The 20,922-nt window shown below is 49.5% G+C and overlaps 1 protein-coding gene across 2 annotated transcripts in view; it reads left to right on the top strand.

Moving 5' to 3' along the window:
- The window catches only part of ADAMTS16 (ADAM metallopeptidase with thrombospondin type 1 motif 16), a 182,825-nt gene extending 167,176 nt beyond the window's left edge, over window positions 1-15,649 (top strand). For both annotated transcript variants that reach the window (XM_035291797.3, XM_017970002.4), the window contains 3 exons: window positions 1,759-1,983; window positions 13,537-13,684; window positions 14,385-15,649. In XM_035291797.3, coding sequence (XP_035147688.3) covers window positions 1,759-1,983; window positions 13,537-13,684; window positions 14,385-14,500 — 489 coding nt within the window. In that variant the 3' untranslated portion in view covers window positions 14,501-15,649. The remainder of the gene's footprint in view (window positions 1-1,758; window positions 1,984-13,536; window positions 13,685-14,384) is intronic.
- Window positions 15,650-20,922: the final 5,273 nt, after the last annotated feature.

Genomic DNA, 20,922 nt, shown 5'->3' with positions numbered 1-20,922 from the left:
CTTGGGAACTCTTATACCCCACAGAGTGGTAACAGCACCACCAGGCAAGCATGAGCCCATCTGAACGGGGTATTGTGAGATCACCCAGACCTGCACCTCTGCGTTCCCACAGCAGTCATGGGAAAAATCTCCTCCCTGACCCCACGCTCCTCAGGAGAGACCTGGGTCTCATCAGACACTGCACTTTTGCCACCCTTGAACGATGCCTTTTTTGTTCAGAATGGTAGGAAGTGCCAAGCAAGGCATTGAATCCTGTTGAGACAGTGTTTCAGTTTGTCACTAAATAGTAAGAATCCCCTTGCTGGCTTCAGTGAGCTTGTCATTGCAAACAATGCACTTCAAGTCCTCTTTCACCTGGAGGGCAGGAATGAGTGCCCCATAGAACCTCATGCACTCTCATTGGGAAAGACGTATCCTGGGTGCACATCCCTAGAGGCAGAGTCTACAGAAAACAGGCCACATGGGCTGCATGATCTGTGGGCAGTGTCCAGGTAGAACGTCCTTGCCCTGAAATGTAATACATGCACACACACATATCCCACACCACACAAGCACATGCCAGAGCACGTGCCTGGATCAGCGAGTAGCGGAGAGGAGTGTCCCAGCTCCTCTCCATCTCTGACCAGGATGCACGAAGGGCACACCTGTAAGCCTAAAGGTGTGCCCTTTCACAAGTAGAACTTGTCTCAGGAAACAGGTACCACTTCTTCCCAAGCAACACACCTGCAAGCGTGAGGTCAGGACCTGGGCAGGTGTTGTCATCTGGGCTCCTCTGCTGGGAACCTGCAGAGGTCCATTGGGCTGCACAGCACAGCCCAGTCCACTCCAGCAGGAGACAGCAGCTCCAGGGGCCGGGACCTCTGGCCCAGAAACCCTCCGTGACCAGTCTGTGGTGGGACCGTGTGCATTGCTCCTGTGTGTTCTCTGTGCCAGGAGAGCTGCAGCCTCCTGCCCAGCCTGCTGGTTTGCCCAGGGCACGTCTGCACAAGCCAGGGTGTCGCAATCTGGATAAACATCATTCTTGATGGTTTTCATGTGATCCTATTGCTTTTTATTTTTAGGCGGAGTCCCTCTCTGTCGCCCAGGCTGAAGTGCAGTGGCGCCATCTAGACTCACTGCAACCTCTGCCTCTCGGGTTCAAGCAGTTCTCCTTCAGCCTCCCAAGTTACTGGAAATACAGGCATGCACCACCATGCCCGGCTAATTTTTTGTATTTTTTAGCTGGGGCAGCTCAAGCTTAGAGCCTGCCCTCGAGGGAAGCAAAGGAATTTGCTCTCTGTGCACGCTTCCTCTCCTCACAGGCAGCACTCAGATTCCTAGGGAAGATTGGGAGTTCCTTCTACCTGTCCCTGCTGTAGGGGCCAATATCATGCGTGCAGTGGGGCGGGTTAATCCATGGAGCTGCGGTAGTTACCACATGTCCTTATGTATTAAGCTTCAGTATGTTCTAATATCAGTGACAGAACAGCATTTTAATTTTCCAGTGACACGGTAGCTTTAGAGTTACTACCTTCATGGTTTCTGACTGTCCTACCCCTACGTATGTCCTATGATGTTGTGCCACTATGACCTCAAGATCTTCTTACTTTTAATGATAGATTTTATAATGTCTTTTAAAAATGCTAAGGTCCGATAATTTTCACTGAATGTTTACACTTATATAAATGTTCAAGAGGATATCTTTGATATTTTAACCCACAGATTTTGCAAAAAAGAAGAGTTTTTTTTCACTGACACCTTTTGTCCTCTTATTTTTAGTGCTCTGTGACCTGTGAAAGAGGAACACAGAAAAGGTTCTTAAAATGTGCAGAGAAGTACATTTCTGGGAAGTACCGGGAGCTGGCCTCAAAGAAGTGCTCGCATTTGCCGAAGCCCAGCCTGGAGCTGGAACGTGCCTGCGCCCCGCTTCCGTGCCCCAAACACCCCCCGTTTGCTGCTGTGGGACCCTCGAGGGGCAGCTGGTTTGCCTCACCCTGGTCTCAGGTAGGGGAGGCTCTCGGTCCTGGAGAGTGGGCGAGTGCAGCTTGGGCCTGGGGTTGGCCGCTGACTCCGGCGATGCTTCTGTGAGGGTGTTTTCTCAAAGCTGGCCAAGCTACTGCATGAGGCTTTCTTTCCAGGACATGTGCGGGTGGGTGGCCTGGTTCCTGGCTGTGGGTGTGGCTTTCTGAGGATGGTCTCCAAGTGTTACTGAATCCTTTAGGGCACATGTGTTTTATTCTAAATGTCACCCAATTAAGTATAAGGAGATGCAATGCTTTGGGTAAAATCTGGGAATTCCCCAGAGATGAGTGTGAACAGGAAAGGAATGTGAGCTCTGGAATAAATCGGTGGTTGTAAGTTTTCAGTTAGTTTCGGCCCACCCTCAGCCCTGTTTCCTGCTTGGCTCCCCAGCAGCCTCACACCCACCATGGAGCGGGGGTTCCTTCCTCAGGGTCTTCGTGTCTGTGTTCCTCCTCGTTCAAGTCTGTTCCTTTGCTTCCGTCAGACCCCTTGATGTTGCTGGCGTTTCTGCTTTTGGGCTGGAGTGGGCCCAGACCTGTTAGGAGTTCCTGAAGCCGCCACTCGGTTCTCTGCAGCTCACCATAAGCATGTGCATCAGCTTGTGGCTGCCCAGAAGAGCGGCCTTTACCGGGCCTCGTCTTCCCATCTCTTGGCTGGGAAAGTGAGCCTCTTTCCAACTTACACAGAGGTTCTCTGCCTGCTGCAAAGGCCCCAGCTCTGATTCTGGTTTCAGAGAGATGGAGGTGGAAGGAAACGAGCAGGAGGGAACGGGGAGTGACCCTGTGTGGCAGCAGCCCCCCACGTGTGTGCCCTCGCTGTCTTGCCCATCTTCTAACTGGGCAGCAAAGTGGAATGAACAGGAGTCAGCACAGGGACAACAGGTACGCCCCACAGAGAGCCCTGTGTGCTGGCGCTGCTTAGTCGATTTCTTCCTCTCCTGATGAGGCAACTGAGGCACAGAGTCAACTCCGTCAGTGCTAGTGAGGGGCACAAGCTCACCTGCTCAGTGGGGTCCACATGTGTCGTGTGGCTTCGGAGAACCGTCACTGCTGTGTCGGGGTCCTCGGGTCCTAGTGATGGTGCTGCCCGGGGCCCTCTGCTATATATCCCCACTTCTGGGAGGCAGACAGAGGTTGTCTTCCCTGGGTGAGGGCAGCAGAACAAAGACCCGGTCCGAGTCTGTTGTCATGGTGGCTGAGTGTTGGTTGCTAAAAGGCAAATGAAAAGGACCTCATGCCTGTGCTTCTGCTTCCTACCTTATCGAAACACCTCCACCCAGGCCAGGGTTGCCTGACCGTAACAAGTGGCATTGGCTCCAACACATGCAAGGTGAAGTCCTACATTTATCGTGCCACCAAGACACCCATCACCAAGGCGTCCTCTGGTTTCCAGCATCTGATTTCAGAAGGAACTGGGCTGTGGCATGTGCTCGGTCATTCAGAAAAACTTTCACAGGTCCTTGTCTCTCTCCAAAGACACTTCCCAAATGACCAGCTTGGTGGCTGGTGTCATAGGAGTAAAGCTATCCGCAGCGTACGCGCAGCCTTTCCTCTCTGCCTGCCTTGTCCGTGGTCCACAGAGGAGTCCCTGCTTGGACTCCTCCAAGAGTCCTCTTCCCCATTTGCCCACTCATCCGCCTCTTCAGGCCAGCCTGTTCTGGGAGCCTGCACTGTACCAGGCGTTGCTGTGAGCTCTCAGCATAACGAGCCCATGCCAGGAGGAGGGAGCATCCTCCCAGGGAGCACCCCACACCCTCCGCCTCCCCCAGGGCCTGGGTTAAAAGGAAGAATGGACCGAAAACACACAGCTGCCTGGACACACTTCCTATCCCATTGTGGGCCTCAAGCCAAGTGAAGCCAGCATAGATCAAGGCTGCTCAAAAGTAGATAGGATCCCTGCAATTCCAGCACTTTGGGAGGCTGAGGCAGATGGATCACTTGAGATCAGGAGTTCGAGACCAGCCTGCCCAACATGGTGAAGTCCCATCTCTACCAAAAAATACAAAAATTAGCTGGACCTGGTGGTGAATGTCTGGAATCCCAGCTACTCAGGAGGCTGAAGCAGGAGAATTGCTTGAACCTAGGAGGTGGAGGTTACAGTGAGCCCAGATGGTGCCACTGCACTCTAGTCTGGGTGACACAGAGAGAGACTCCATCTCAAAAAAAAAAAAAATCTGATAGGATCATGTAAAAACCATCAAGAATTACGTGTTTTACATGTATGTCTTGTATATAGACATATGTGCATATTCACACACATATACACTCCCACATGCATACATAAACACATATGCAGTCATCCCTCCCTATCCATGGAAATTGATTCCAGGACTCCCCACAGATACCAAAATCTGAGGATGCACAAGTTCCTAATAGAAGATGGCCCAGTGTTTGCCTGCAGCCTGCACACGCCCTCCCGTGCCTTCAGTCATCTCTGGATGGCTTGTAATACCCAGTACAATGCCCGCACGTCACTTCCTTTTCATGGAGTCACTGTAGTGTGTGGTACACTTTGTGGAATTTTGTGAACAATTTTTTCAAATATTTTTGATCTGCAGTTGGTTGATTTCACTGGTTGATTTCAGGGATGCAGAACCCACAGATAAGGAGGGCTCACTGTCTTTGATACACCATGATACACACGCCAGCCGTGCACCTAACCCGCACTAAGAATTCAGGAAATGCTTGCTGCATGGCGGATTTTAAAGGAAAAGCAAATCCAATGAGCGAGTCCTGGCGGCTGCCAATATTTCATCTTTGGAAAACTTTCCTCCTGCAGCACAGACCATCAAAGCACACACGTGTCTTGGCCTTTTGCTTTCATTGCCCATGGATACTGTGCATTTGTTGAGGGACCTGTTTGTGACAGTGTCATCTGTAAAAGCCAAAGGTGACCCTCACTGGCCAACCATATGCTTCCTGGCTGCCGACCCATGATGCATGTGGAAACAGACACACCGAGTGCATGGCTGGTTTGGGGTAGGCTGGAGAGTGTACATGTGGGTTTAGGAGATCCAGGCCATGCCCTCGTGTGTGTGTGTGTGTGTGTGTGTGTGTGTGTGTGTGTGTGTGTCTGTGTTCAGAAGAGGGAGGGGCACTGCCAGAGAAAGCAAACAAAATGTGTCCAGACGAGCTCAAAGTCATCACAGTTCATGTCAGTCAGGTGGCCAGGTCCCCTAGTAACCAATTTGGTTGGGTTTTTAAGGATTCACGAATTCTTAAGACCAACCTGCCCGTGGGGCAAAGCCCACCACAGTGCAGAGGGCTCCCTGCCTGCACACCCTGTCCTGGAACAGAAATCAGTGCAGGTACCTGTTGGGCACCCAGGATCAAAGAGTGAACAAGGGAGGCTGAGCTCAGCAACCAAGAGTCCTCCCAGTGCTTGGTCAGATGGAGCCACTAGTCTCTGACTGTGACCAGCTCTCCCCAAGCCTGAGTCTCTCCTCTCATATCCCCGATCCCCACCCACACTGCACAGTCCATCTCTCATCCTTTCTAGCCCACAAGTCCCTTTTCTGTGGCTGCTTCCAGCCCACCACCAGTCAGCTCTCCTCTGTAGAGGGGCCCCACACTGTGTCTCATTAGCAGTGTCCTGAGCTGAGTAGTCTCCAAAACTCATGTCCACCCAGGACCTCAGATTGTAGCCTAACTGGAAATAGATGCACATGTAGTTACCTGGGCTGACATCATCCCAGGTTAGAGTGGGAACCCAAGGACTGGCTGTCCTCGTGAGAAGACTATGGGAAGAAACAGGCTTCTCAAATGGGGGACAAGTGGCGGGTGGCACTGGCTGCGTGATGGATGACAGAGGCAGAGATCAGAGAGGGGTGCATATGACAAAGACTGCGGCCCCGCCAGATTCCGGAACAGGCATGACGGGCTCTCCCTCAACCTCCCAGAGGAAGCACCTCGGCTGCTCAGACCGTGATTTTGGATTTCTGGCATCCTGAACTGCGAAAGACTAAACTTCTGTTGTTTCAAGACCCTAGTTTGTAGCAATCATTACAGCAGCCCCCGGGAACTGACATGGGTGTTATTTGTGTCCCTGTCTCGTTTCATCTGTTTCTGACCCAGAGAGTGTCAGCTGCCTGAAGGCCAGTGTCCTCCGTCACTTCATATGCTGCAGAGCCCTAGCCCAGAGCCATGAGGACCAGGGGTATGTGAGCAGTGGGAGCTGGGTTTCACCGCATGCCCGAGGCTGCTGCTGGCGCTTGGACTTCTCCTGTGTCAAGCAAGAGACACAGAATCAAGAACTCAAGGCCCATTGCCTCACAGCCCCTGTGGCCAGGACATTGAGAAGTGCCAGACTTGCTGGCTCTTCCACTCGGCCTTCCTGACTCCCCTTGAACTGGGGTAGCCCCCGCTCTGTAGCCATCTGCCTTCACTCACACCCACCACCCACTGAGTCCCAAAATCAGCATCCGCCAACTTAAGCCCAGCCCTGCATGGGAAGCTGCAATGAGCCAGGTGAGTTTGACATGGGCAAAAAAAAAAAAAATCACACGTTCTTATTGTTTTACCTAAATCTAAAGGAAACAAACAAATATTTATTTGAATCAATTCAATCTACCCTGGAATCTTTTTATCAGTATCAGCTAAAATTTTACTAAAATAAAACCAGTTCTAATCCGCTCCTAATGACACCACAGCTTCATTCCGCACGCTGGAGCTCTGGGTGTGCATGTGTGAGACAGGGCTGCCGCGTGTCGGTCTGCTTCTTTAAAACCGTAGCGTCCGAGCCTGGCCACGGCTGTATTTCTGTATTTCTCCACATAATTCTTGGTCCCAGTCCCTGAACTCTGCAAAAGGGAACCGGGGAGGAGGCATCTCCCCAGCTCTGTGTGCTATGCCCAGCTGTGTGCCAGCTCCTCTTCTGCTTCCTGTTACCTCCAAACCAGATGTGGCTTTTCCATAGAAGTATTCCAACTAGAAATAAATAATTGAAATTAAATTACTGGACAGGGGGCATTCGAACTCTATCCTTTGCAAGCATGTCCTATTTTAAATGGACAAAATACATCAGTAGCTACAAACTTTGACCAGGAGATCTCCTTTTATTTTCTCTCTCTTTTTTTTCTTTCATTTTGAGACAGCGTTTCACTCTTGTCATCCAAGCTGGAGTCAGTGGTGCAATCTCAGCTCACTGCAACCTCCGCCTTCCAGGTTTAAGCGATTCTCCTACCTTAGCCTCCCAAGTAGCTGGGATTACAGGTGCGAACCACCACTCCCGGCTAATTTTTGTATTTTTAGTAGAGACCAGGTTTTGCTATGTTGGCCAGGCTGGTCTTGAACTCCTGACCTCAGGTGATTTGCCCACCTCAGCCTCCCAGAGTGCTGGGATTCCAGGCATGAGCCACTGCACTTGGCCCCCTTCTTTTCATTTTCTTCTGAGTCTGCTGTCTTTTGAGTCAGGTGAAGCAGCAAGTGAGCTGGGCAGCTGAGCCGAGCCATTTCTCAGGCAGACTCTTTCCTTCTCTGTCTATGAGAAGGGTGGGTCAGGGACTAAGAGAGGAAGCTGAGGGTCCTGAAGCTGCCCTGACCTCCGGCTGCCAAGCCAGTGTTCACCAGCCCCTGCTTACTGCAGACTTCAGGCAAATTTAGAAAGTGGAAAACAGGCCGGGCGCGGTGGCTCATGCCTGTAATCCCAGCACTTTGGGAGGCCGAGGCGGGTGGATCGCGAGGTCAAGAGATCGAGACCATCCTGGTCAACATGGTGAGACCCCGTCTCTACTAAAAAATACAAAAAATTAGCTGGGCATGGTGGCACGTGCCTGTAATCCCAGCTACTCAGGAGGCTGAGGCAGGAGAATTGCCTGAACCCAGGAGGCGGAGGTTGCGGTGAGCCGAGATCGTGCCATTGCACTCCAGCCTGGGTAACAAGAGCGAAACTTTGTCTCAAAAAAAAAAAAAAAGAAAGAAAGAAAGAAAGTGGAAAACAAGGTTTGTCATTATTTAACTTATACCCTAAAATACATCTACAACCTAAAATGCATCTTTAATCGCTGTTGCTGGTCTGAGATATCCAATCTCTTTGTCTAAGTCATTTTTACCATAAGCTGGCTAAGTGTTTGTCCGCCGTGATTCCTCTGCTGCGTTCTGAGGGCTGTCACTTTCCCCGGCGGGGTGGTAATGGCCGTAAGGGCCATGTTTGCCATAGCACTTGTGCCCAGCTCTCTGCCCTCACACTGTGGGAAATTGTCAGATGATAATGAATGGCCCAGGCCTGGCTGAACTTTGCCACCAGACAAGTTTATTCTTGTGACAGGTTTATTCTTGTGAAAAGATTGCCGTTCCTATTATTTGGTCTGCAGGATTTCTATTGATTGAAATGTTTTGCTTATCTTCACATTTCCTGGTGCAGGGCAGCGTGGGACTGATTTCAATCACTGCAGTCATTTGGACTTAGTGTCAGGGTGTTCCCACGCTCATGGGAATGGCACGTGTGCAATCACCTGTTGGACACTGACCCCACAGGCAGAGACGGGATGTGCCCTCTGGGCTGGGCAGTGTGGGGGCCCCGGCTCATTCTGGGGCTCTCCACAGTTTGGGCAGTTTGTGACTAGGACAGTGCACAAAGCTGACTTGGAAACTCATGGGCACTGAGGGGCAGCAGCTGTGTCAGAGACCATGAATTTGATTTTCCACCATGGCAATTAAGACTGCATGCTGCGCCCAGTGCACACAGGAGCACGCATGCGAGTGCATGTGTCACAAACACACACACAGTGCGCAGAGAGCTCACCCGATGGGGACTGCGCACCGGGCAGCCCATCACGGAGTGTTGCCCTGAAGCCTGGTCTAGCCTCCCACCTCTGAGAAGTCCATCCGAAATCTGCTCTCATCATCTTCCAAAATTAGGTGGTGCCCAGAAAAACAAGAACCAGCCTGCTGCCGGATGGGGAAGGTCACCATACGCACCTCCTGAGGTTGAAGGAGTTTGTATTTGTAACCCGTGGGATTTGCATAGCAATCCACAATCTGTTATATGGACAGCAGAGGTTTGTGTAAGTAAGACCATTGAGGTCTGTGCCACACCGTCCTGAAATGAGCATGGATATTTGGTCCTAGGTTAGTGGGAAAGTTACAGGGCAGAAGCTACAGACCAGGAGAGAGAGAGCACCAAGGCCCTCAGGAAGAAGGTGAATAAAGAGAGGGCCTTAGGGCAGGCCTCTCGGGAGAGACTCACAGCTAGAAAATGAATGTGTGAAGCCTGTGGCCTCCAGGAATTGGCCTGTACTTGTTTATTTGCTGTTCCCTTTGTTTGGGAGATGAGCCGTGCCCTGAGCATGATGGAGAGGCCACCAGAGCTTGAGTAGTGATGGAGACTGGCAGCCTCAAGTCCCACCAGCTCCTTTCCGCGAACAGCAGTGAAGTAACAAGGAGGAACTGCTGTAATTTTAAAAAGCACTAGAGGTAAATGTTCTAATACAAGACGCATCTCTTTTGTTTGACTAAGGACTAAGAGTAATGATTGATTTTTCCCATTCTTCTGTAGTGTTAATGTAGTTGTGTGGTCCGCCTCTCGTACATGAACTCTAAAAGCATGGAGGCTGCCACTGAGACAGGAGAATACAGAAGATCAGCAGGGAGAGGTTTTCTAGTCCTTCAGCATTCTGGAAACCGGGTGCAGAGTCCATGTCTTGGGTTAGACTTGCTGGAAGGGGGTGGAGCTAATGCTATCTGCTGAGCTTCTCTCAGAGAATGAAAGTCAGCAAGGTAGTCTTCTGGTGAAGATGAAGCTGCTGACTTCCTGAGGAAATCACTGAAGCCCGCTTGTGAGACCTCGGGGAGAACTATCCCCTGGACACTGTGTTGATGCTTTTCGTCACCCAGTTTCCCAGATCGGACAGTGCCTTGGCAAGAGCCCCTGAGCTCACCTGGGACTGCTATCAAGCCCCAGGTAGACAGCCAGGCACGGCTGCGTCCCACCGTGAGGGGGGCAGACCCAGAGGCTTACACTGGAAGATTGACTGGCTGTGGGATAACCAGCCTGAGGATGGCTCGTAGGAGCCTGGGATGCTTCTGTGCCACACTACTCCACGCTCCCATGTGGGTTGAATCAACCCCAGCCATTCAGATAGGATGCCTGCCAAGGCTTACCCTCCCCTGCCCCGGGGAGTTTTCACAGCTGGAGGAGAGGCAAGCTTTGAAGACAGGCCCTCACAGATGCTGCAGAACTGCTCTCTGCACAGAAGAGGGGCCTCCCATAGGAGAGAGCTCTTATAAAACTGGGGTCATGGGGTCCTCTGCATGAGGAAAGGAGGAAAAGCCCCTATAAAACCATCAGATCTCATGAGAACTCACTCAGTATTACGAGAACAGCATGAGGGTAACCACCTCTATGATTCAATTACCTCCCGCCTGGTGATGTGGGGATTATGAGATTATAACAGATGGGGATTATGGGAACTACAGTTCAAGATGAGATTTGGGTGGGGACACAGCCAAACCATATCAGTGATTAAAATCTGCTGAATAAGTGACAAAAATGAATCAAACCACATTTCCTTATTTTGGAACTGTTTAAATGATACAAAAAAAAATTGTGAGATCTCTTGATTTCTGATTGATGTATATATATCTTGAGCAAGAATGTAATTCTGTCCAAACTGCTTATCATGAAAGAAATCTAACCCAAAAAATGAAAGATGCTGTGGACACTGTAGATATGACCACAGAGTTCTGTGAACAGCTGTCTCAGCAGGATGACCACAGCCCCAGGGTTCTGGGCATGCTGTGTGAGCTAAGAGGTTGTCTGGAATGCAGACAGCAGGGAACAAAGGCAGAAATGTGGTTCTGTGGGATGTTCAGAAAGATGTAACATGCGATGGGACACACCTGGCTCTATCCTTGTGACCCTGATAATTCTGAAATCAAACATGAATCTCCCCACATTATTTTTTTCTAGCTTGCAGAGTCATATATTAAAACAATTATTGACAACTTTTGCTAAAACTGGGTTTTAAGCAAAGGGAGTAAGTCTCCCAGATACGTTCCAGACACTTACTCAGGGGCTCAGCCATTCTTCATTCGAGAAGGAAAAATCCAGAACAAACAACTTCAGCTTATAACTTTCAGGGCCACTTGTATCTTCAACTTTTCTGCTCTCAATGGGCAGATGATGATGTTCAACTTGCCCCCATCACTGAGTCCCATCCCCCGTGATTCAAGTCCCTTTGCAAAGCTCTGATTGCAGGAGGTCCCAGAAAGGTGCAAGAGAAGGTGCAGTCCCTTGTCGTTCACCTGCAGGCTGATTTGGGCTTTGGAGAACCAGCCCCAGGCCTGGTGCCTTCACTTACTGGAATGGGCTCTGACATACTTTCTTGTAAGTTTGGGGTAGCAAAGGGAGTCGTGCATGGCCCGTTTTTCACAGTGTGATCCTTGCATTTTAAAGCAAAGGTTTGTGGCTTTGTTCACCCAGCACGCGCCAGGACTTCCCGATCATTACCTGACTCAATCTTCTGGCGGGTTCCCCTTTAATCACGTTACACTGTCAATATATTCCAACCCCTAACCTCATCTGTGCACGATTTACATGATTTAGTCTAGACAGTGGGTAGTTTCATTTTTCAGATGACTCAATCACAGATACCAGTGTCTCCGTCTCTTTAGTTGCCTGCCCCCTGATTTCTTTGCAGTGGTTGATCTTAGATGGGTCCCGTTCATGTTCTGCATCATGTGCACCAGGCCGGCTCGTGATTAATGATCTAACCAACCTCATTCCCTTCCTTCTCTCTCTATCCCTGTGCTGTTGATACTCTGAGTGTTGGGGGGTGGAGGGCCTCAGTAGAATGCCAACACCTTAGGAAAATGAGCCCCGGCAGCTGGCAGTGCCCATCCTCATGCATCAGGGGCCTGGGAATGTGGGTGATGGTGCCACTGTGAAGATTGGCTTGTCAAGCTTGTCCTTTGTGGACCACCAGAAAGGGCAGCTTGGCAAGGGCATTCCCTAAAATGAGCTGCTTCTCTCATGCTAGGCTCAGAGAGCAATCCTGGTATCCCCAGACATGTATCCATTTCCCTGTGGCCACGCAACCATCAGTGACACCCAAGAATACTCTAGACTTCCAGGCACTTCTCCTCCTGTCCATACCCGAGGTTAATGTTGGCCAGCCATCCGTAGTTGTAGAGAGAGACTACCTCCAATGGTACTGGTGAAGGGGGTGGTGCTTTCAAGTGGAGAGGCAAGAGGAAATGAGGGGTTACCCCAACTAGCAGTGACAAGGGCTGGCCCTGGGGACAAGGGTTAGGGAAGAACCCAGCCTACATAAGTAAGAACCTTTGTGCTGGGTCCCGGCTGGTAATGTCAGTAATCGTGTGCTCTGAAATACCATAAATAGAAAGCAAAATGTTAAGTCTTTTCATGGTTTTCGATCAGAAGGATGACCTGTAGGTAACTTGATTGGCAGGGAGGATCTAAGCTTTTTCTTCTTCGCCGCCTGTATTTGAGGAGATAATACGCCAGCTGAATATCAGCTTTTATAATCAGTACACTTACTTTTTTTTTTTGAGATGAAATTTTGCCCTTGTCGCCCAGGCTCGAGTGTCACGGCGCAATCTCAGCTCACTGCAACTTCTACTTGTCGGGTTTAAGCGATTCTCCTGCCTCAGCCTCCTGAGTAGCTAGGATTACAGGTACCCGCCACCACGCCCAGCTAATTTTTTTATATTTTTAGTAGAGATGGGGTTTCACCATCTTGGCCAGGCTGTTCTCGAACTCCTGACCTCAGGTGATCCACCTGCTTCAGCCTCCCAAAGTGCTGGGATTGCAGACATGAACTACCACACCCAGCAGTATACTTACTTTTATAAAAGTAAACTCAGCCCCCAAAAAGCCCGAGCCCGGGAGCCCTCTGTTGAGACTGTAGCATTTAACTCTAGCAGTTCAAATCCCAGCCTGAGCAATCCTGTCACCACCAAGGCTGTCTTCCAGATGGAAGACAGGAACAACAGGAAGGGACCCAGGAGCCAGGTCACCTGGCTGGCTCAGCTAGAGGCCTGGCCTGGGGCATGCCTTCTGCTTGGTTCTGGAAAAGGTGAGCAGGGACTGTGCTCGCACACGTCATGGCCAACTATAACTCCACCTGCCTCTTCGAGGCTCTCTTTCTGGCTAACGTTGCTCTCCCCTCACTGGTCTGCAGCAGCCACTCTCTTAGTAAGGAGGGTACAGACAGAAGCAGTGGCTCACACCTGTAATCCCAGCACTTTGGGAGGCCAAGGTGGGTGGATCACCTCAGGTCAGGAGTTCGAGACCGCCTGGCGAACATAATGAAACCCCGTCTCTACTAAAAATACAAAACATTAGGCAGGCATGGTGGCTGACACCTGTAATCCCAGCTACTCAGGAGGCTGAGGCAGGAGAATCTCTTGAACTTGAGAGGTGGAGGTTGCGGTGAGCTGAGATCATGCCACTATACTCCAGCCTGGGCAACAAGAGCAAAACTGTCCCAAAAGAAAAAAAAGCATGGGCACATGGAAGTTGACCAGGTGCCTGGGAGCCTGGGGCCATGGTGACATGTATGTGTTGCTCTCGCAGTGCACAGCCAGCTGTGGGGGTGGCGTTCAGACGCGGTCTGTGCAGTGCCTGGCAGGGGGCCGGCCAGCCTCGGGCTGCCTCCTACACCAGAAGCCTCTGGCCTCCCTGGCCTGCAACACTCACTTCTGCCCCATTGCAGAGAAGAAAGGTGAGTGCCTGGGGCCCCTCAGCATGACCTGGGCATGGGGCTGGAATGTCAGCTTTCCGGAGCAGTTCCCTGGAGGGCCTGGCGTTAGGCTCCTGCATCTGATCTACCTTTTCTCTCCTTGCATCTGCTTCAGTTTTATGATGAAATGGCCCACAGAGCAGACCTGCTGCCTCTCATGCCACCCCAGGACAACACAGATGGTCATGACATCAGCACGACCTCTTTTCTCTATTCACTGTATCTAAAGAAAGCACTCTTAACTAAAGCAGCTTTCCTCCCTAAGTTAAACAAAAGCCTCCCTTATTCATTGGGTGCTCTCTAAATGCCATCCCTGTGCACACACAAACTCCCCCAGCATTGCAGAGACAGATGGCCACCCGTTAAGGCTATTCCCAGAGAGAATGTCGCTCGAGGAAGGCGAGTGGTTTGGCTCAACCAGAGAATTGGACAATTGAACTTCAGCCAACAGAGGCTCCAATGGGTAGATGTGTCGTTGAGTGAGTAGCTTCAGCACAAGAAGAAAATTTCAGGGTCTTGAGGAAATAATAGTTTCCATGGGGCTGCCATTAGACCTGGGGGCTGCCTTTGCGCCGCAGTTGTGGAGTGTGACAAACTTTTATATTTGCCAAACAGCTGTTAGCTGGCAGCATCAGGCAGTGCACTCAGGATCACTGAGTAACGTGGCTCTGCTCCTTTTCAGATGCCTTCTGCAAAGACTACTTTCACTGGTGCTACCTGGTGCCCCAGCACAGAATGTGCAGCCACAAGTTCTACGGCAGGCAGTGCTGCAAGACTTGCTCCAAGTCCAATCTGTGAGTCAGGACAGCTTTCCACAGCAGAGAAAGCACCTGCGTGGCAGAGGAATTTCCCACCAGTGAGCTGTGCAATTGACTCAGAATACATCCAAGGGAGATCAAAGCCGAAAGAAGAAAACTGTGTTAGGGTGACCAGGAGTGTGTGTGTGTATGTTTCACTGTGAGCCTGGAGGCAGACCTGTGTCCCCATGTGCACAGCCTCTCCTGTTAGGCTGAAATGTGGCACCTTGCCAGGCAGAGCTGTGGCATCTGAGGCAGAAGGCAAGCTTCATAATGGGAGAGGCAGCACTCACCCCTGCTCGTATTACAACTAAATCAGGTCACACAGACAGGCGGGGCTGAACTTGCTAAATGTATGGTGCCTTGTAAAAAGAAGGAAAGGCCATAAAATAAGGAAAACATGGAAAATATCTGCCACCAAGTTTACCAGCCTCCCCTCCCATCAGGGAGGCCCCTCGGACCGTCAGAAGTGAACAACATCCTGAGTGGAGGTCCAGGGAGCTCCAGGAGGCTGCCCAGCTCCTCCTCCTCCCAAGCATCTCTTACCAGGGACCTGGAGCTACCCCCAGAGCCAGAGTCATCTCTAGGGTCACTGGCCAGGGGACTGCACTCTGATTTGGGACTTTGCCTATGGAAATGGGAAAAATTAAATCCCTGCTAAGGTGCTCCCGTCTCTTTCAGATTCATGCATTGAAGGAGGGACGTTTTATATTTTATGTTTTTTTCTTTTTCAGTTATTTGCAAGTGAGTGTCCTTTAGAAAACCCACCTCTTTATGCTTTTCTTTGTAAATGACAGATCGGAAGCATAGGTGACATCAAAACCCTGCCGTCCAGAGAAGAGTTGCGGTTCTATTCCAGCAGATGTCAGCCACATAGCCGATGCGATAATAACCTTAGAAGCCTGTGTTTTGTTTCTGTGTTCTGAGATTTTAACCTTTTTTTCTTCTGTGAGTCTGGCCATTTCCATAATGCCAGGTGGGAAGCGAGGCCGCGGGTGTTCCAGTGGGAATCTGCCCGCTGTCTCTGGCGCCCTCCCTGTCATCCTCAGCGCCACTGCTCTCCTCTCTGGCGCTGTGACTCCATTCTGAAGGGGCACCTGGATATTTATATTTGCTGAAGTTTTATAATAAAGTTTATATGGTACAATGTGCTTCTGAACTATCTCATGATCCTTCACAAGGTTTGCTTCTGATATGGAAGGATGAAGTAGATACTAGGAAACAGGTCTCAAAGCAGAAGAAATGGAGCTCTAGACCGTAGGAGAAAACTAAAAGTGGCCCAGAGAAAGTGTCCCCTGAGTGAGGGGGGTGCAGGGGCGGTGGTGGGGTTGGTGATGGTGGCTTCCTGCTCGCATTTAATTAAAACGAGGTAGGACCTCCCCCTGCCACCCCAGCTTGTATTTATTAGTCAGGCTTCTTCAAAGAAACAGAACCAAGAGGACATATAAAGGTTGGTGGGACGGCAGGTGGAGAGTAAATTGTTTTAAGAAATTGACTTTCAGGATTGTGGAGGCCGACAGGTTTGGGATCTGTAGGGCAGGCCAGCAGGTTGCAGATGTGGTCGAAGCTGGTGTTGCAGCCTCTAGTTTGAATTCCACAGAACAATAGTCTGGCACCTCAAGCAGGGTTTCCTTCCTTCCTTCCTTCCTTCCTTCCTTCCTTCCTTCCTTCCTTCCTTCCTTCCTTCCTTTCTTCTTCCTTTCTTCCTTCCTACCTTCGTTTCTTCCTTCCTTCCTTTCTTTGCAACTTTTATTTTCAGTTCAGAGGTACATGTGCGGGATGTGCAGGTTTGTTACACAGGTCACTGTGTGTCGTGGTGGTTTGCTGCACAGATCAGCCCATCACCTAGGGTTTTTGTTGCTGTTTTGAGACAGAATCTCGCTCTGTCACCCAGGCTGGAGTACAGTGGTGCGATCTCAGCTCACTGCAACATCTATCTCCTGAGTTAGAGCAATTTTCCTGCCTCAGCCTCCCGAGTGGCTGGGATTACAGGCACCCACCACCACACCTGGCTAATTTTTATATTTTTAGTAGAGACAGGGTTTCACTGTGTTAGCCAGGATGGTCTCAATCTCCTAACCTTGTGATCTGCCCACCTCAGCCTCCCAGTGTACAAAGTGTTCCTTCTTCTCCACAACCTTGCTAGCATCTTGTTTTTTTTTTTTTTTTTTTACTCTTTTTAATAATAGCTATTCTGACTGGTGAGAGGCGGCGTCTCACTGTGGTTTTTATTTGAATTTCTCCAGTGATCAGTGATGCTGAGCTTTTCTTCATTTGCTTTTTGGCCACATGTATGTCTTCTTTTGAGAAGTGTCTAATCGTGCTTTTCCCCTTTTTAATGAGGTTTTTTTTTTTTTTTTTTGGTAAATTTGTTCTTTGTAAATGCTGGATATTAGACCTTTGTCAGATGAATATATTGCAAAAGTTTTTTTCCCATTCTTAGGTTGTCTGTTCAGTCCGGTGATAGTTTTTGTTTGTTTGTTTTTTTGCTGTGCAGAATCTTTTAATTAGATGCCAGTTGTTAATTTTTTGCTTTAGTTACAATTGCCCGTGCCTATGTCCTGAATGGTATTGCCTAGATTTTCTTCTAGGGTTTTTATAGTTTAGGGTGTTACACTTAAGTCTTTAATCCATCTTAGTTGATTTTTGTATATGGTGTAAGGAAGGGGTCCAGTTTCAGTTTTCTGCATATGGCTGGCCAGTTCTCTCAATGCCATTGATTAAATAGGGACTCCTTTCCTCGTCGCTTGTTTTTGTCAGATGATTGTAGGGGTGTGATCTTATTTCTACATTCTTTATTTTGTTTCATTGATCTGTGTGTCTGTCCTTGTACCATGCTGGTACTGCAGCCTCATCACATAGCTTGAAGTTGGCGAGCATGATGTCTCCAGCTTCATTCTTTCTGCTTATGATTGCCTTGGCTATTTTGGCTCTTTTTGGGTTCCATATGATTTTTAAAATAGTTTTTTTCTAATTCTGTGAAAAAGTCAATGGTAGTTTAATGAGAATAGCATTGAATGTATAAATTGCTTTGGGCGGTGTGGCCATTTCCATGATCTCATGAGCACGGAATGGTTTGACATCTCTGGTTTCTTTGACCAGAGGTTTGTAATAATCCTTCAAACAGGTCCTCCACTTCCCTTGTGGTCTTGTATCTTCCCTTCCTGGATATTTTATTCTTTTTGTAGCAATTGTGAATGAGAGTTCATTCATGGTTTGGCTCTCAGCTTGCCTTTTGGTGTGTAGGAATGCTTGCGATTTTTGCACATTGATTTTGTATCCTGAGACTTCGCCGAAGTTGCTCATCAGCTTAAGACGTTTTGGGCTGAGACAATGAGGTTTTCTAGATATAGGATCATGTCATCTGCAAACACAGATAGTTTGACTTCCTCTCTTCCTATTTGAATAGCCCTTATTTCTTTCTCTTGCCTGATTATCCTGGCCAGAGAACTTCAGTACTATGCTGAATAGGAGTGATAAGAGAGGGCATCGTTTTATCATGCCAGTTTTCAGGGGCAATGCTTCCAATTGCCCATTCACTATGATATTGGCTGTGGGTTTGTCATATATGGCCCTTATTATTTTGAGGTATGTCCTTCCTTCAAAACCTAGTTTATTGAGAGTTTTTAACATGAAGCGGTGTTGAATTTTATTGAAGGCCTTTTCTGCATCTGTTGAGATAAATCATGTGGTTTTTGTCTTTAGTCTGTTTATGCGATGGATCACATTTATTGATTGGTGAATGTTGAACCAAACTTGCATTGCAGGGGTGAAGCCAGCTTGATCATGGTGGGCAGACTTTTTGATTCAGTTTGCCAGTATTTGATTTTTGCCTCGGTTTTCATCAAGGATATAGATCTGAGGTTTTCTTTTTTGTTGTTGTGTCTTTGTGATGTTTTGGTATCAGGATGATGCTGGCCTCATAAAAAGAGTTAGAAAGGAGTCCCTCCTCTTCAATTCTTTGGAATAATTGTAGTAGAAATGGTACCAGCTCCTCTTTGTGCCTCTGGTAGAATTCATCTGTGAATCCATCTGGTCCTGGGCTCTTTTTGGTTGGAAAGCTATTTACTGCGGCCAGGCAGGGTTTCTATGTTGCTGTCTTGAGGCAGAATTGCTGTTTCTCAGTCTTTGCTCTTAAAGCTTTCATCTGATTGTATGAGGCTCACCTATATTACGGAGGGTCCGCTGCTTATAGTCAATTGATTGAAATGTTAAGTGCTTCTATAAAAATACCTTCACAGCCATATCTACTCTGATGTTTGACCAAACAGTCCAGCCACATTGCCACATAAAATTCACCATTATGCCCCTTTCCCCAGGGTTAAATTCAACCAGCAGTTACTGGGACCCAGTGAGGATCCCAGTTCAGAATGCTGTCTGCTGTCTGCTGTCTGCTGTCTGCTGTCTGCATCCTGAACAGCGTGTGTGAGCCTGGACAAGGGGCTCAGCACAGGCCCTTTCTCAGCCTGCCATTCTCACTTCTGCATCGCACAGGACAGGTTCAGAGGCTCCTAGAGCCTGTTTTCCAGTGGAGTCTGCTCCCCAAGGAAGGAGGCCAGGCTACCCCGAGGCCTCCCTACAACCTCCTGAGCCCACTCTGTGCCCTCTCCTTGGTGTTCCACTTCTCCCAGCACCCTTCCAAGAGCTTCAGCAATCCCAGGCGCTGCACCCTTCCCTCCAAGGCATCCTCCTGCCCCTTCCCTCACTTACACAAGTTGTGTGCCCTGGTCCCTGTGTTTGCTTTCTGACTTCCACCATGAGGACAGGGTCATCTGGGGTACCCCTGAGAACCACCTCTAGTGCTCATCCCCTTAAAGAGAATCATGTCCAGGGTCCTGGGCAAGGCCAAGCTCTTCCCTGCCTGACAGCCACTCCTCAGCTCTGCACAAGGACCATAAATCCACTTGCCTGGAAGCCCCTGTGGGAAGAGAGCTGCTCACTCCCTCTTGCCATTTACCTCTCCTGCATTCATGAAAAGAAAAACCTATTCTCTTTCCCCCATGAGGCACTACTGCTAAGTTGTGTCTGGAGGGGCCATAGGCAGAGGCAGCAAGTGTCTGTTCTCAGGGAGGTAATCATGAGCTTCCCCCCAGCCTCTCACCCCAGCCTAGACATGGTGATAAGACAGGGCAGAGGACCCGGCACTCCCCTGGAATGGAGGCCCCAGGCTCTGCACAGGGCACACCTGGAGAGGATGTGCACAGGCCTGCCATCCCACCCAGCACAGGGGCTCAGGGTGCAGAGCTTAGAAGGCTGGAAGCCAAGACCTTGTGGTTGCATCTCACTATTGTTTGGACATTGCATGGACAGAGGGCCCAGGGTACATCAAACACTGTCACCAACCCTCTCTGCCTTAGTGTCTCGTTGTGGCTTAAGTAATCAAAAGTATTCTAGAAAGGGAAGAGAGGGTCCATTTTGGTGACCCCTCAAGTATCATCACTCATCTATTGTCTCTGGTTCCTGCCCTGAGCTCTCTTGGGAAACTGCTGTTGCTACAGCACCAACAGCCTCCTGGTTACTGAATCGAGGCACCCTGGTCATTGCTGTCTTCCACGGCCTCTCTCAAGCACCCCCACTGTAGACATGTCCTCCGCCGTAGCGCTCATCGTGATGGGCCTGAGGCATACCTTTCTTCTGTCTTCTCCTACTTCTCCAGATGCTACCAGACACTGTGGTGTGGCACACCCCAGGCCAAGCTCACTGTTTCCTACTCCTCAGCTCCCAAAGCTCTCACTCTTGTCTGCTATTCCCTGGGGTCATTACTCACACAGCGTCCTAAACTAGAGACTTAAAGTCGTGCTTGGACTACTCTCTTGCTCCAGCTCCATGCTACAACCCCTTCCAAATCACTCCCTGAGCGTTGCCACTGTCTGGTCTTAAAACATATTTCTTTTGGACCAGGCATGGTGGATCAGTCCTATAATCCCAGGACTTTGGGAGGCTGAGGTGGGTGGATCATGAGGTCAGGAGTTCTAGACCAGCCTGGCCAACATAGGGAAACCCCGTTACTACTAAAAATAAAAAAATTAGCCAGGTGTGGTGGCTGGTGCCTGTAGTCCCAGCTACTCGGGAGGCTGAGGCAGGAGAATCTCTTGAACCTGGGAGGCAGAGGTTGCAGTGAGCCAAGATTGCACCATTGCACTCCAGCCTGGGCAACAAAAGCAAAACTCCATATCAAAAAAAAAAAAAGAAAAAAGTGTTCCTTCTATCGTTGTGCCTGGGTTGTTGCAATAGTCTTTTAAATGGTCTCCATTCAGCTGTCGTCTTTCACTCTATCCACCAAACTGAACACATCAGATCACAGTCAGCTGCTGAATGAAGGACATGTGGGAAAATCCCCATGCTTCTCAGTGAGGCATGCAGACCCTCTCACTGTGACCTGAGCTTCCTCCACTCCCTCCACTCCTCCTAATTAGCAACAGC

This window comes from Callithrix jacchus, chromosome 2 (assembly GCF_049354715.1).
Source record: "Callithrix jacchus isolate 240 chromosome 2, calJac240_pri, whole genome shotgun sequence".
NCBI lineage: Eukaryota > Metazoa > Chordata > Mammalia > Primates > Cebidae > Callithrix > Callithrix jacchus.
Note: the sequence above shows the minus strand (reverse complement) of the source record. Positions and strands in the feature narration are given on the sequence as shown.